The sequence below is a fragment of the Neophocaena asiaeorientalis genome, unplaced genomic scaffold, assembly GCF_003031525.2.
Source record: "Neophocaena asiaeorientalis asiaeorientalis breed wild unplaced genomic scaffold, Neophocaena_asiaeorientalis_V1.1 scaffold29, whole genome shotgun sequence".
Classification (NCBI taxonomy): Eukaryota; Metazoa; Chordata; class Mammalia; order Artiodactyla; family Phocoenidae; genus Neophocaena; species Neophocaena asiaeorientalis.
The window spans coordinates 3,211,962-3,226,782 of NW_020174423.1; the positions used below are offsets into that span (position 1 = coordinate 3,211,962).

At 36.3% G+C, this 14,821-nt stretch overlaps 1 protein-coding gene across 1 annotated transcript in view; it reads right to left on the bottom strand.

Annotated features, from left to right (window-relative positions):
- VPS13B (vacuolar protein sorting 13 homolog B) overlaps positions 1-14,821 on the bottom strand; it is an 816,084-nt gene that overhangs the window by 238,906 nt on the left and 562,357 nt on the right. The window contains exon 34 of the mRNA XM_024756522.1: positions 5,897-6,584. Coding sequence (XP_024612290.1) covers positions 5,897-6,584 — 688 coding nt within the window. The remainder of the gene's footprint in view (positions 1-5,896; positions 6,585-14,821) is intronic.

Sequence of the window (14,821 nt, forward strand, 5' to 3'; positions counted from 1 at the left end):
AAAGCTTAACTTTGGAGTCCCAAAAGGAGAGTAGGAAGATTGGTACAGAAAAATATCTAAAGAAAGAATAGCCAAAAAGTTCCTAAATTTAGTTAAAAAAATATTTACAGAGTCAAGAAACTCGGAGAACCTCCAACAGGATAAATTTAAAGAAATCAAGCCAGACACATCATATAATAAATCTCAGGAAACGAAAGATAAAGAAAAAAATCTTGAAAGCAACTAGAGGAAAACAACACATTACGTATATGGAAACAAGGATTGGAATTATCATGAATTTCTCATCACAAACCACAGAGGATAGAAGAGAGTGGAACAGTATCACTGAAGTGCTGAAAGAAATGTCAACCTAGAATTCTATATCCAGCAAAAATATCATTCAGGAATGAGAGACAGAGAAAATAATACTCCCAGATAATGGAAAACTAAGAGAATTTGTTGCTACAGGCCTGCTCTAAAAGAAATGCTAAAGAAGTTCTTAATGCTGAAGGAAAATATACCAGAGGAAAACCCAGAACTTTAGGAGTGAAGGAGGAGCTCTGGACATGGTAAATTCCTAGGAGAAATATAAAACATACTAGTTTTTTCCTCTTTAGTTCTTTAAAATATGTAAGATTATTGAAACAAAGGTCAAAATCTTATCTGGTAGGATTTTCAGTACGTGTAGATGTAATATATATTGGGGAAGGGTAAAGAGACCTTTATGATTGTAAGGCTTTTACATTTTCTTGGACTGTTAAAATATTACCACTAACTAGACTGACTGTGAAAGATTAAGCATATATATTGGAAACGTCAGAGCAACCACTAAAATACATTACAAAGACACACAGCCAAAAAGCAAATGGATAAACAGAATACTAAAAATTATTCTGAATTGCAGCTAGGGAAAAATCTATTACTACTAAAAAAATTAAAAATAAAATGAAGAGTAGCCCTATATCATTCCTCAAAATCCTAGCAGTTTTCCTTAAACCATCCCATACAAATGATACTAAGCTTTTCTAAATTGTTTCTCCGGAAGTAGAACTTACAGTTCTTACTTAACTCTTACTTAACTTCAAGCATTTCACAAGCTCTCCATGTCATGAAGATCCATATCCTGTTAAACGTTCATCATTAGCTATAATAAGTATAATTACTAAATGATGAGAGATGCCTGAAGGCTGAAACTGGGTCTTATTACTGGTTCCTCAGCATCTTGAATATGTCTGATAAATAGCCAGGGTTCAAATAGAAAAAATGAATGACTATTCCCAAAGATTGCCTGAGTGTAGAAATGAAGGCACACTAGGGATCATAAGTTCATACTAAAATAATGTCAAGTTGATTGTCTAAAAGAGGGGGGTGTGATTTTAAAAACCATGCTGATTAATTTAAAATAGTTACCTCGAGCTATAATACTATATTCCAACAATGCTCAAAGGATTTTTAGTATTTGCTTTCAGGGTCTTCACTGCAATCTCTTGAATATGTCAAATAAAAATCACATCTTCATAATTTAATGTGAAAAGTACTCCCATCTTTTTAGAATTACCCAGAGCCATGATTAAACAATGAATGAAGTCAGTGATCAAATGGCTCTTACCATTTTTATGATCCTAATGAATTAGAGAATCAAAACCTCTGAGATGACCAGGGCCTTAGAGGTCTCCTGTGTATGAATTATTTTGTAACATTCTTATTGGTTCCCTCATTAATTAATGAGTTAAGTAAAATCTTTGACATGTTCATTTTGTATTTATATAAGAATTATGATTTTTTTGAAAATTATCTTCTGAACATGATAAGTGTTTTGAAGGAGTGACACAAAATTCTTTGTTTACTTTTTGTTCCATATGATTTCCATACAAAGTAACATTAGCATATATAATAATAGTTTGACTTTTACATAAAACAGTAAACAGTTACACGCTGTTGTGCTAAAAGTTTTTTTACAATCAAATGTTTCTGTCCTCCTAAGAAAGAAAATCCATTATCTCCAAAACAACCTCTGGCCACATCTGAAATGCTGAAATTGGGTGATCACTGAACTGCACATATATGCTAAAACTGCTACTGGTTGGCTGCCACTTGAGTTACCTTACAAAAAAGGATTAATTTTAGAATCAAGAGAGAAAGTATGAACACTACAGAAAGACATAACATGTTTCTTCTTTCATATTTAACTTGTGATGCCTTTAACCTTTCCTTGACCTTTCTTAGAAAGTTAGCTGCCTGGTGATACCCCTTTTTGTCCCTCCAATTAATACATTGCCAATAGCCCCTTCACTTCAGAATCCAGAAATGCAACTGGCCACTTCCACTTTACTCCTTCTCTTCCCCATGAATGTTAGTGTTACGGTTATTCATATTTTTCTCTTTTTTCTTACCCACATGGTTACTATTTCAAAGCTTCAAAAGAATCCTGGACATGGAACACTGCTTTCTTCAGGATTAAAAGTGCTACATGAAGCGTTTCTGGATGACTAAATTGGTAATGGAACTTTGATAGTTCATTCAAGTGGACCAATTTAAAATAGAAATTCCTCAAATCAGTTTTTGAAAAATAACTTCATGAATATTTAATAAAATTTATGTATTTAAGTACTGAATAAACTAATTAGTGTTCCACTAGAATATCAAAAGAAAACTTACATCTTTAAAACAAGTCAAAATAAATTGTAATCTGATAGGGTAGTGGCTTACAGATGTCAACTTCCTGAGGCCAAAGCTAGTTTAAATATTTTTAGAAAGGTAAGTATGGGGAGACGAATTCCAAATTACAGAATGATAAAACTTTAGATCTGGAATGAGCCTTGTTGGTATCTTTTATAATCATCACATTTTACACATAAGGAAACAGAAACCCAAAGAAGTGAACTGCCGGGCTAAGATCACTCTGCTAATTAACAGGAACAATTAAATCCCAGGCTTTCTGCTTCCTAATTTAGTAATCTTTCTACTATATATTGATATTAATAACTAAAGCAGTAGCAGCAAACATTTATGAGGGCCTACTACTTGCTAGACTCAATGCTAAGTACTTTCATTAATTATCTCTTTTCGATTTCATAATCGCCCTATGACATAGATAGGTAGGTACACGTCTCCTAAGTGACAGAGTTAGAATTTCAACTCAGGTTTGTCATTTACCAAGAGAGGCTGTACTGTGTAGTCACATCATGGACACATATATGCAAAGTCACCAGTTAAAACAAATAAAGGGAACCGTTTGCATGGTCTGGAGAGGGACAATGGAGGTTGACTGACAACTGCAATTCACATCTTTCTGTCCACTTCATGGAGCCATACAGGTTGAGAGACTCAGAAGGCCAAAAAATCTTGGTTTTGTATTTTAGCTCTGTTTATTGCTAAGTCTGTAATCTTGGACAAGTTACTTCTCCAAACTTTAGTTTCTTTTTATGTAAGATGGGAACATATTTCCCACAGAGTTGTTATGAGGATTAAGTGAGATAATGCATTTAAAGCAGTTAGTACAATGCCTGGCACAGACTGAATACTCAATAATTGCTAGTTGTACTTTTTGTTTTTTAGCCATTGTATTTTACCTACTTGTTTTCAGACAAATTTCTCCAAATCACTAAATTCATTTTTAAGAAACATGCTAACTTATACTGATGACTCTATTAGCATAGTGTAAATGTCCAAGAAGGTGCTTTTTGTGTAAGGAAAGGCATCCACAAGAATATTATGCAAAGGATGCTCCTTAAGAGATATGTAAGACTTTTTCCTCCCACAGGTAAATCCCCTATACTCAATCTGGCCCATAACCTTCATCCTAAACTTCATCTACTGAAATTGGGTTCCACATTGGTCTATGCACAAGGATGTTTTTTTAAACAAAAAATACTTTATTATTTCAACCTAGGAACCAGTTACAATTCAAATGTACACCTTTGCTATGAGCCCTGATAACTTTGTTGAACTTAGTATCTTTTAGTAGAAGCTGCTAAAGCCACCCACCCATAAAGCAACTGCAGCTGAAAGCACTTAAGGAGGGGCTTGGAATTAACTTTTATTCTCCCAGTCCTACACCTACTTTCTGCCAATGCTAAGCAGACACCCAAACAGGTATCAGGTCTACAGGCATGAGTCCCTGAATCATATAACATCAACTACTTCAGCACTTCTCCCATCTCCAGTGACCTGAAGTACCCATTATATTACAGGCACTCAGTAAATGAGAACATGTTTGAAGAAGGGAGGCAGTGGTGGCTGGTAAATGTTGAACATCTGGCTCTCAGAGCAGGACAGCTGATTGACAGCATTTGCCAGTATCTGTGGTGTAAATATTCTCACTATGGCGATTTAAACTACCAGTGGCTTAACAACGGTCTTTCAAAGTTCCTAAAAATTTAACAATCAGCTCTTTTGAGCCAGTATGAGCCAGCACCAGCACATCAATGGAGAGAGGGCCAGCAGGCAGCCTAGGAGGTAACGCTATGATTTTCCTCCTTAGCAACTGGCCAGTTACCACCTTCTAAAGTAGAGGACTTGAACTATACCTCTGCAAGAGCCAAGGGCTCCTTTGAACCTACGTCCTTGGGCTGAATCCTGACCCTCACACCTGCTATCTACTCTCCAGGAGCCTGCTGTGTAAAATGATTCTCCTTAATGACAAGAATGAACCAGCCTGACTTCCAGATTGGACAAATTCTCCAGATACCTCACTGCTGGCGTCCATCTGCTACACGGGACCACCTGAGAACAATAAAATGCCTGAATTATACCCGAGCTTGCTAGGGCCCTCTTCCAATACTGGATCTTAAGACGATCCAGCTACCCTCTCTGGTAGTCTTGCCCGCCAAATCTCTAATTCTACATTAACTCAGGGAAAAGGTCTCTGTATCTTCTTTGGCCCTGTTTTCATTAGCTCTTGTTACTTAACAGCCCATACGTCTTAAATCTGAACCCCTGATCACTTTCCTAGTCTCAACAGGCAACAAGCTTCAGAAGTTCAATATAATTATTATAATATATGACACTCTCAGGTTATAAGGAAGGTTTGGATGGGGCAAGAAGAGCCAGCTGGCCAACACCACTAATAAATGCGCTTGTTGTAGATGTATAAAATCTTTTTTTTTTTAAAAGGAAGTAGCATTTAAAAAAATTTTATTTATTTATTTATGGCTGCCTTGGGTCTTTGTTGCTGTGTGCGGGCTTTCATTGCAGCGGCTTCTCTTGTCACAGACCACAGGCCCTAGGCGCATGGGCTTCAGTAGTTGTGGCTCACGGGCTCTAGAGCGCAGGCTCAGTAGTTGTGGCGCACAGGCTTAGGTGCTCTGCGGCATGTGGGATCTTCCCGGACCAGGGCTCGAACCCATGTCCCCTGCATTGGCAGGCGGATTCTTAACAACTGCGCCACCAGGGAAGCCCAGATGTATAAAATCTTTAGGTCATCTTACTTTACTAATAAACCTTCTCAAATACACTTAATATTATGCTGTTACAGCAAGATGATTAGGACAAAAGAATACCGAAACAATAAACTTCATTTCCTAAGGTTTTTCTTTTTTTACCTGAACAGCTGCATTGACATGGAAAGCATACCTATGGGCTATTAATATGAAAAAAACACTTTGCTTCCTAATCACTGGAAATTGTTAAGCATTTCAATAGCCCAGAAAGAGCCCCTGTTTCATTCAGTTCCTGAAAAAAAATTCAGAGGCACAGTAAGAACACTAAGGCTAAAAACCCTGTTACATTTCAAACATTTACTTAAACATGATTCAGCTGTGGGACATGAACTTTACATATTTACATATTCTGTAGAGAAAAGAAGTCTTGTCTGGTCTGCCAGCTGTTTTCTGCTTGATCAATATTCAAAGTTTGGGACTAAAACTTAGTATGTAGTAGTAGTGATTAGCACCCCAGTAAATTTGAAGGCTCTTACCTGTACATTTGTAATCAGAGGCCACCCCTTTAAGCACAGCATCGAAAATGGATATTTCCACTCGCTGCTTTCTGTGGTGACAACTCAGAAGCAAAGAAGGCTGGGACACAATAAAGTACAAAAAAGGTTCTAGCTGCAGGTCACCGGTTCCTCTTCGTCCAGGTTGCCGAACGATAGTTATGCCAAGCGCTTGTCTAGCAGATGACCTTGTGGATGCATGCAGACTTTCCAGAGAGATGACCCCTATTTTTTTCCCTGAAGGAAAAGATATGTTGCTGCTTAAGAGATCTTCTGCTGTAACCATGGAAATACATGCCTGGCTGGGCTTAGCGACGTCTGAATCAACTTCCGGGAGATTTAATGAACTCTTGCCTGTTTTTTCATTATCCTTTTGTTCTTGTGATTTTGACTTGGGCAAGGCCATACAGGAATAGGTCATTAGTGAGATTCTACTTGCAGTAATGAATATGTCAAAAGGAATAAAATTTAGATTTTTTACAATTGATGACTGGCGTGAGGGACGGGCAATGCGATGCTGACTGGTACCACTGTGCTGCTCTATTTGTACGATTCTGATTTTAACACTGTCACTGCCAATTCCACTATCCTGAGCACCACTGTACCGAGATGAGGTATCAGCCATGGTTCCATCATATGTATCCATTTTTTTCTGTTCTTGCTTAGAGATCTGTAAGGAAAAATAATAAAATATTTTAAGCTAGTTATATTCCAAGTGTTACTATATGAAGCATGTTAAAAATGGGTCTAAAAAAAAAAATGGGTCTAGTATAACTGACAGTAATCATAAAAAGAAACTAGGTGCTCTTTCAAAAAAATTATTCACGTTAAAATGCCAAGACAATACTTAGGATAAACATCAAATGTGCATTTCTATCATTAAAATATATTTTTCAGAGGAATTCCCTGGCGGTCCAGTGGTTAGGGCTCTGCGCTTTCACTGCAGAGGGCGCGGATTCAATCCCTGGTCGGGGAACTAAGATCCCCACAAGCCAAAAGAAAAAATAAATAAATAAATAAAATGTACCTTTTCGTGTCAGACTTTACTTTCTTTGCCTTTTAAAGAGTTACAGTAGTTAGTATTCTTTACCGTGATCTTCCAAGTAGTATAATAAACTGTTTCCAAATCATGATTACTATTGGTTGAAATTATATTTTACGCAGGAGTAGTTTATATTGTTTACCCTGTCATTATAAAACTGATTTATAGGATTTTGGATAGTAAAAGAGGGAAAAGTCAGTAGTCCTAAATTATGAAGGACAAAGAAAACTAAATGTGTGCCATTCAAAACGATGTTTATTTTCCTTTACTACAATAGGACTTGAAACAAGGGTAAGTGTAAGTGATCAAGCAAAATGTAAGTAATTAAAACCCTTGAAGGTGGATTTTCCCTTTGTGCACTGAATGTATCCATGATTTCTCAAAAATTTCCACCAATTGCCTACATAGAGAACAAAGAACAACTTGGTGGTAGCAGCAGTTATGACTACTTTGGCAGCACAACAGCAAGACCTCCAGTCTGATTCTTTGGTTCCCTTTTTTAGTCTCCCAACCATTAGTTTGTGATACACTATTTGAGACCTAGATATTTCACTTGCTTTTTCACTGAAGTCATTCAGATTCATTAAAGAAATCATGGAACGTCTGAGAGAAAAACAAAATCCTCCCGACCCCCATTTTATTACCAAACATAGCCAATGGCAATCTTTCAGTGTATTTCCTTTCATCTTTTTTCCTACCTGTCCATAGGTTCCCTCCCACCCCCACCCCTTTATGGTTATAATAATACTGTAGAGACAAATTTGAAACCCTTTTTTTTTTCTCTGCGTTGGGTCTTCGTTGCTGCATGCGGGCTTTCTCTAGTTGGGGCGAGCAGGGGCTACCCTTCGTTGCGGTGCATGGATTTCTCATTGTGGTGGCTTCTCTTGTTGCAGAACACGGACTCCAAGCACGCGGGCTCAGTAGTTGTGGCTCACGGGCTCTAGAGCGCAGGCTCAGTAGTTGTGGCGCACGGGCTTAGCTGCTCCGCGGCATGTGGGATCTTCCTGGGCCAGGGATCAAACCTGTGTCCCCTGCATTTGCAGGCGGATTCTTAACCACCGGGCCACAAGGGAAGTCCCTGCAACCCAATTTTTTTTACATGCTAATATACTCTTCATAAATGCCATTTTAAAAAGCTGCATAATATTTCATTTAGCGTTAGGAATAATTTGTTCAACTATTCCCATATAATTGGAGTTTCAGGTATTCAACTTTTGCCAACAAACATCTATGACAAACATCTAATAAGATTTTCTTAAGAGGATTCTAGAAGTGGGATTACTAGGTAAATGGTATGAAGAAGTTTAAGGTTGTCAAATATTGCCAGCACCTTTCCATAAAGGGTGCACTAAACTATATTACGATCAGCAGTGGAAAAATATTCCCAAAGTACTGGGTATTGCTTCTCATTTTTTAGGCTGTTCCTTAATTTGGTAAATACAGTATCATTCTTCCACATGCTACAAATTATAAGTTGCTTGTGAAAATGTTAAAGGACAGTTAAATAATTCAAGACAATGATGTTATAGTCATTAAAATTTTTCAAATAATAGTTTTTGTTAATTTATTCTAAAGTTGTTGAGGAAGGCACATTGTTGTTAGAAAAACCCAGCCTCAGGTATTTGAAACAAAAACAGCTAATCCCTGTTCTCTGAAGACACCACTTTCTTTTAAACCATTCTAGGTATACCATGCTGTTTCCCTTCCTGGAGCCCCCTTCTGAGCTCGATGTAGCTGGCAAACATTTAGCTATCCATGAAGACTCAGAACAATGACACCTGTCTGAGAGTTTTGCTTTCAACTCTTTTCCTGCTTGGTGATCCTAATAGTTAACTCAGACTTCTAGTTTAGAATTTATTATTTTCTACTAAAATGTTCTGTGGTGGCAGTATCAGATAGTATTAAAACAATCTAAAGGCTTTAGAGTCAGAGAGAAGTAGGGTCGAGTGTGACACCTGCTAATTGTACATTACTGGACAAATTACAATCCACTCTAAGACTACATAATCTCATCTGTAAAATGGGGATAATAAATCCGACCTCAAGGGGTTAGTATGAGGATTCAATGAGCTAATGTACCTAAAGAGGTCAGCACACTGCCTGGCATATAGTAAATGCCTGATAATGGGCAGCTGTTGTGTGTTTGTCTCTTCTACCAGGTGAAGGACTGCTGGAGGGATTGGGCCATATCATTTTGCTTCTGTCTATCACCAAGGAATAGTGCAGTGCCTAGCACACTGAAGAGAGGATCCATAAATGTTTGATGAGATGTTAGTTTCTGATACAATATTAAATGAAAAAATTGCTCTGCAGACTAGAAATACATAATTGTTAATATGTAAACATATGTGTATACTGTACTCTTTAAGGTCTGTCTAGACATATTCATGAGCTCTTTCCTTATCTGCATCCTCCACGTTTTGCACTGATCACACTTGAAGAAATCCTCTGTCTCTGCTAGATGCTCATCCTCACACTGGGGACATTAATACTCGACCCACAAAGTTGTTGCGTCATTAAATGTGTTAATGTATTGACCACACGTAGTAGGCACTCAATAAAGGGTAAGTTAAAAAAAGAAGTCAACTTCTTTGTGAAGACTTTCTCAACCTTTCCAGACGGTGTTAGTCTTTTCAGCTTCTATGCTTTTGTAACAAACTAATAGTTATTATAGCACTTTTCAAACACTGGTCTGTCTCAGATACTGTGAGCAATTGAAGATAAAAAATAACACTGAGTATGTTTATTATTTGCCAAACATTGTTAGCACGTTACATACATTTTCTTTACTAAGTGTTACAACCCTTTAAAGGGGATACTGTTATCCCCATTTTACACCTGAGGAAACTGAGGCTTAAAGAGATTAATCCCAAGGTCAGACTACGGGTAGGAGAGAATGCCATCAGTACTCGTAGCACACACCACATTGCCTGTCACATAGTAAAGCTCAATAACTGTGTGCTGGCCAAGCAAATGAATGTATTTAATTTTAAAATTCAGTAAAATAAAAATAAGGCAATTATCAAAAGGACAATTTAATTGGAAAGGTATTAGTTACCTATTATAAAAATTTCAAATATACCTCCAAATCCACTACCAGTTAGGAATTCTCAAATAATATGTGAAAAGATAATAAAATCAAGTACATAAGTAATCTAGGATTTACTGCCCAATTTTGTACACCAAATATCTGTGTACAGCATAACTAAAAAAATCCTTTATGTTGAGTTGCACAAGAAACTCAAATCAGGAACTCAACTATCTTTATTCTCTCAATCAGGAAAGGCAACCGCAGTTAACTATATGAGACTATACCTTCTATGCACAGAGCATTACACTGTCTTTTTCTGACTTACAAATTTGTATTTAAAAATCTAGCCTCTCTTTCTTTAAAGTGTTCCCCATCAGTGTTAATACGACAAAAACAAACCACCTGTAGGTAAAGATAAAGAAATGCAGTGTCCAGCCCTATTACCTGTTGAGACTGTCACATTAGACTCTAGTGAATGTCAAGGAGCACGATCTTGCGATATAAATAACCAGCAGGGGCAGGACGGCAGCTATCAGCTTGGGTCACATGGGTTACTGAACAGAAGTCTGATGGTAACTAGTTCTACTCACTACTGAGCAGAATGGAATTTGAACCAATGACCCAGAGATGAAAGACTCTCTTATTGGGGGGTGGGGGTGGGGGAGTACAACTTTCCCAGTATTAGGACGACTAAATTCTTAAAAATCGGCTAAAAGTCAAGACTTCCTCCAGTTTTCTAAGTTTCTGCACTATTTGTAGGACTGAAATAAATAATCTGGTGATTTTGAGACATATTTAAAAATCCATTGGCTTGTCACCAGTCCACTGCAGATTTATCTATTATATTGAAGAGTATCTGGCCTATCAAGAAGGTTTTATAACTAATTATGTGTGCTAAGCCCTAAACTTGGGCATCAATTTACTATTCCTTTGTGGAAAAAGAAAAGTTCACAGTGTAGTAACTCTGAAAATAACTTTTCCTTTATTATTGTCCAAGGGGACTAATAATTTAAGTTGTCAAAAATAGCAATATCTGCTTGCTGTTAGTGAATGCAGCAGAAACATGTATCTCTGAGCAGTGCTATTACATCAGCTCTCCCACTCTTTACCTAACTCATTTAAAATGAACAATAAAAGTTTTCTTTAATTAGCTACTGGTGTGCATTAACATGATCATGATTAAACCATAAAAACCAACTGTACATTACTCTGGTCCCCTCTTCCATATGTTTTGAATTATTCTGTTTGAAAATGTACTTTGCGTCCCTTTTAAAAGTTCGACCTTCTGCTTTCAGAGAATTAAATGCATATTACTGCAGCGAAGAAGATAATGTTTCAGACCTCCAGGCATATATTAAACACACTGGCAGCACTTGAGACAAAATGCTTTACTTATTAGATACTTCCTATTCTAAACAGTGTCATCAAAGGCTAAAAACAAAATCCATATAAAAGCTGCACAATGCTTCCACACAGAACCTGTGCCAAAATCCCTGTACTTTCCAACTAATGAGGAAAGGATGTGTACTCTTAACATATGAATGTAAGATTTTCCAAGCATTCACTTTAGGAAACTGGGCTATTGATTCCATATGGGTTATGTTAAATGAAACTGTATTGGTAAAATAACCTTTAAGATATCTGGCATGATAACTATAATTAAACAATATTCAAAAGACTAAAACAAAAGGGAATTTGGTTCCACAATGGCTAATTAAAATAAAATGAAAAAACACAGCATGCCATCTATCAAGATAAATTGTTATTGTTTAAGAACTATTTAAATACTGTTAAAATATACTTTCAGATAAAATCTGAAAAAGCTGGAAAAATATTTGTGGCTTAAAAATGGATAGTTTGGTGAAGAAAAAAATATAGGACTCTGAAATTTTATGCAGAGATAACAGCTTTAAAGCCTTGAGCACAACCAGATGGTACTTAAATCACAGGAATTCTACAGTTTCACTATCAATGGGTTTCAATATGAGAAGGTTTTCAATGGCTAGGAAAACATGTCAAGTTGATAGTTTACTTCTTAGATCGTTTCAGCGCATTTCCCCATCCTTTCACAGCTATATGTGGTACAGATAGCCACCACGGAAAGGGTGCTGAAAGCTGGACTAGTAGCTAGGGAAGCTAATTCCTCCTTTTAATGTACTGAGATAGGTAAGTTTACTAGCTCACCTTGGAGTCTGGTAAGAGCCACAGTATCTCAGGAGTAGTGGCTAAAATCACACTTTATGTGACAATACCAAAGAATGCATTAAAATAATTTCAAATGACATTAATTAGATGCTCTGCAGTAGAACTCTGGAGTGGAGAAAGATAAGCTTGATTGATTGAAACTTCTTGTTTGGTCATATCAACATTTTTACGAGCACATTCAAAAGTTAGCCATATTAATAAATATGCTGCAAGTAAATAGATATTAAAAAATTTAAAGTATGTGCAAACCAACCCCGAGAATTAACAAAGACTAAAACATAATTTTTGCTTTGATGGCTGACAAAAATGGCAATTCAGCACCTATTCCAATATTTTAATTCACATTATTCCTTTTAATCTGTATTTTTAAGGAATCTTTATACACCAGACATAAACATATCCACATATTTTCCCACCTTCTCATCAAAATTATGGTTACATAACAGCAGCAGTTATACTTTAACCTTGATCAAAATATCTTTTGCCAGTCATGAGCTCACTTTTCACATCTTACAAATTATGATAAAGTCAAGTGTGAAACCACAAAATCAAAGTGACAATCACATTTGTATATCACTGTGACATTAATTCTAATTTTGCTGCTCTTGCTAAAATGTAGTCGTATATTCAAAACAGTAAACATGCTATCTTACAAAATCAAATATAAAAAAAAGTTGGTTACAGTGTTTTAATGGTTTTACATACTGGAATTACAAGGGAGAATTTTTAAAAACTTAAAAAAATTATGTGCCTCATTGCCTAAATATTTTCAAATATACTCTTCTAGCTGTATCTTTAAAAAGTTTGGTTTGGGGGACAGGGTATGGTGGTGCTCCTGGGAAAGGTTGTCGTATGCCTTTAACACAGAGATAGTCTACACTGGAAGCTTTAGATAAATAGCAAATTGTTGTACCAATCAGAGATACTTCATTTCACCTTGCTTAATTTAGTCAAGTGAACAATAAAAGTGTATTTTTAAGTCTCAAATTTTCAGTGATGTCAGCATTACACTTCATGAACTTTTATCATTTTATAGACAAACTACCACTGCAACTCAGTGATGTGCTAGATAAAATTTATCTAAGCACATTAAATTTAAAAAAATTATAAAGAATAAATTGACTTTGATACGAAATGCCTCCTTCAGTGTTACCAATCCATGTTATTTTTTACTTAAAAAACAAACTTGAACAAGCACTGTACGTACTTGGGTACTACAGAGTGCTAGAAAACAAGGGCTTTTTATATTTTATTTCTCTGAGTCAAATGTTATACAAGAGCCCACATGATATAATTGTTCCCAGTTGGATGGCAGAAAGTTTTCACAATACTGCAGTAATTATGCAAAAGAGCAGAACTAATGATACCCATCACTGCTTAACAGATAGAATGGTAAAGAGTACTATAGTTTCAAGTTTTCCCTTTCATGAAGTTACTTTTCCGGCTCTTTGAAGTTACAGTATGAGGCCAGTACTGCCTGTTAAGTATCAGTTGAAATATTCACATTTCAAGACCAGTGCTAACTGCAATAAAAGAAGCATGGAGATAGTTCAGGCAAGGTTGTGTTTTACTGTAGTTGTATTCGGTCTATTGTCTTAATTTAAGTTGTAAATTATGAAAAGGGACCAATTCTAGTGCTAAACTGACTGTAATACCTAGATCTTTATCAATGTCTGTTTCAATATGATAAACAACCAAAAAAAAAAATAAGTATACACACCAACCTATCCATACAAATTCAAATCCTACTTATTGAGATTTTATCAGCAGAGCTGACACTGAAGACTTTTGTACCTGTCTGTCCTTTCAAACATATATGATTTCACAGCATAAGCTTATTTTCAGGGGCTTTTAAATTCATGAAAAAAAAAAATTAGTTCCAGGCAAGACTTCACATACAAAGTCTTAACTCAGAAACAGTTCTGATTCTCTCTCTCTCTTTCTCTACATCTCTCACATATATAATTGGAATAGGTTGGCCATTTTTGTTCAAGGAGACTAGGTCTAACTGATTTATACTAACTCCGTAGTTTAAGTCTGACTTGTTTGCTTTTTATAATGAATTCAGTTTTTAAAAAATAAATACTGACACATTCTGGGAGCTCGGATCTTAATCAAAGTAGATGCCTGTACATCTTAGAAACAACAACCTGCTTTGAAATGGCCATGATGTTAATTCTTAAAAAGTGGCTCCTATGTGTACAAGGTAACAACTCTTCATACTGATGAAATCCAAGGTTCATTCCACTGATGTCAATGTGGAAACCATTTTGTCCCATGGCTGCTTAAAGATTTTCAATAGGATTAAATCAGCTGCAAGTCCTCATTATATCAGGGTTTACAATTGTGTCTGAGTTGGAGTCTGTTTCTCATAGAATTTTACTTACAGACTGACTTAGATTGGCTCCTTAGAGCTAGCCTGATTTTACTAGAAACAACTGTATCACATCAGCCACTCTCATAAACTTGCAGTAAGATTGAATCAGCCCCGACCCTGAAGCAGATGAAAGTTTACCCAGCCTATGCATTCTCTGTAAGAGTCACAGAAAAGTTTGCATTTAGTTTCTGCAGCACTGCAGAAGTAGAATATGCTTATTAACTATTCCAGTTGGCCTTTGCCTTGCAATTA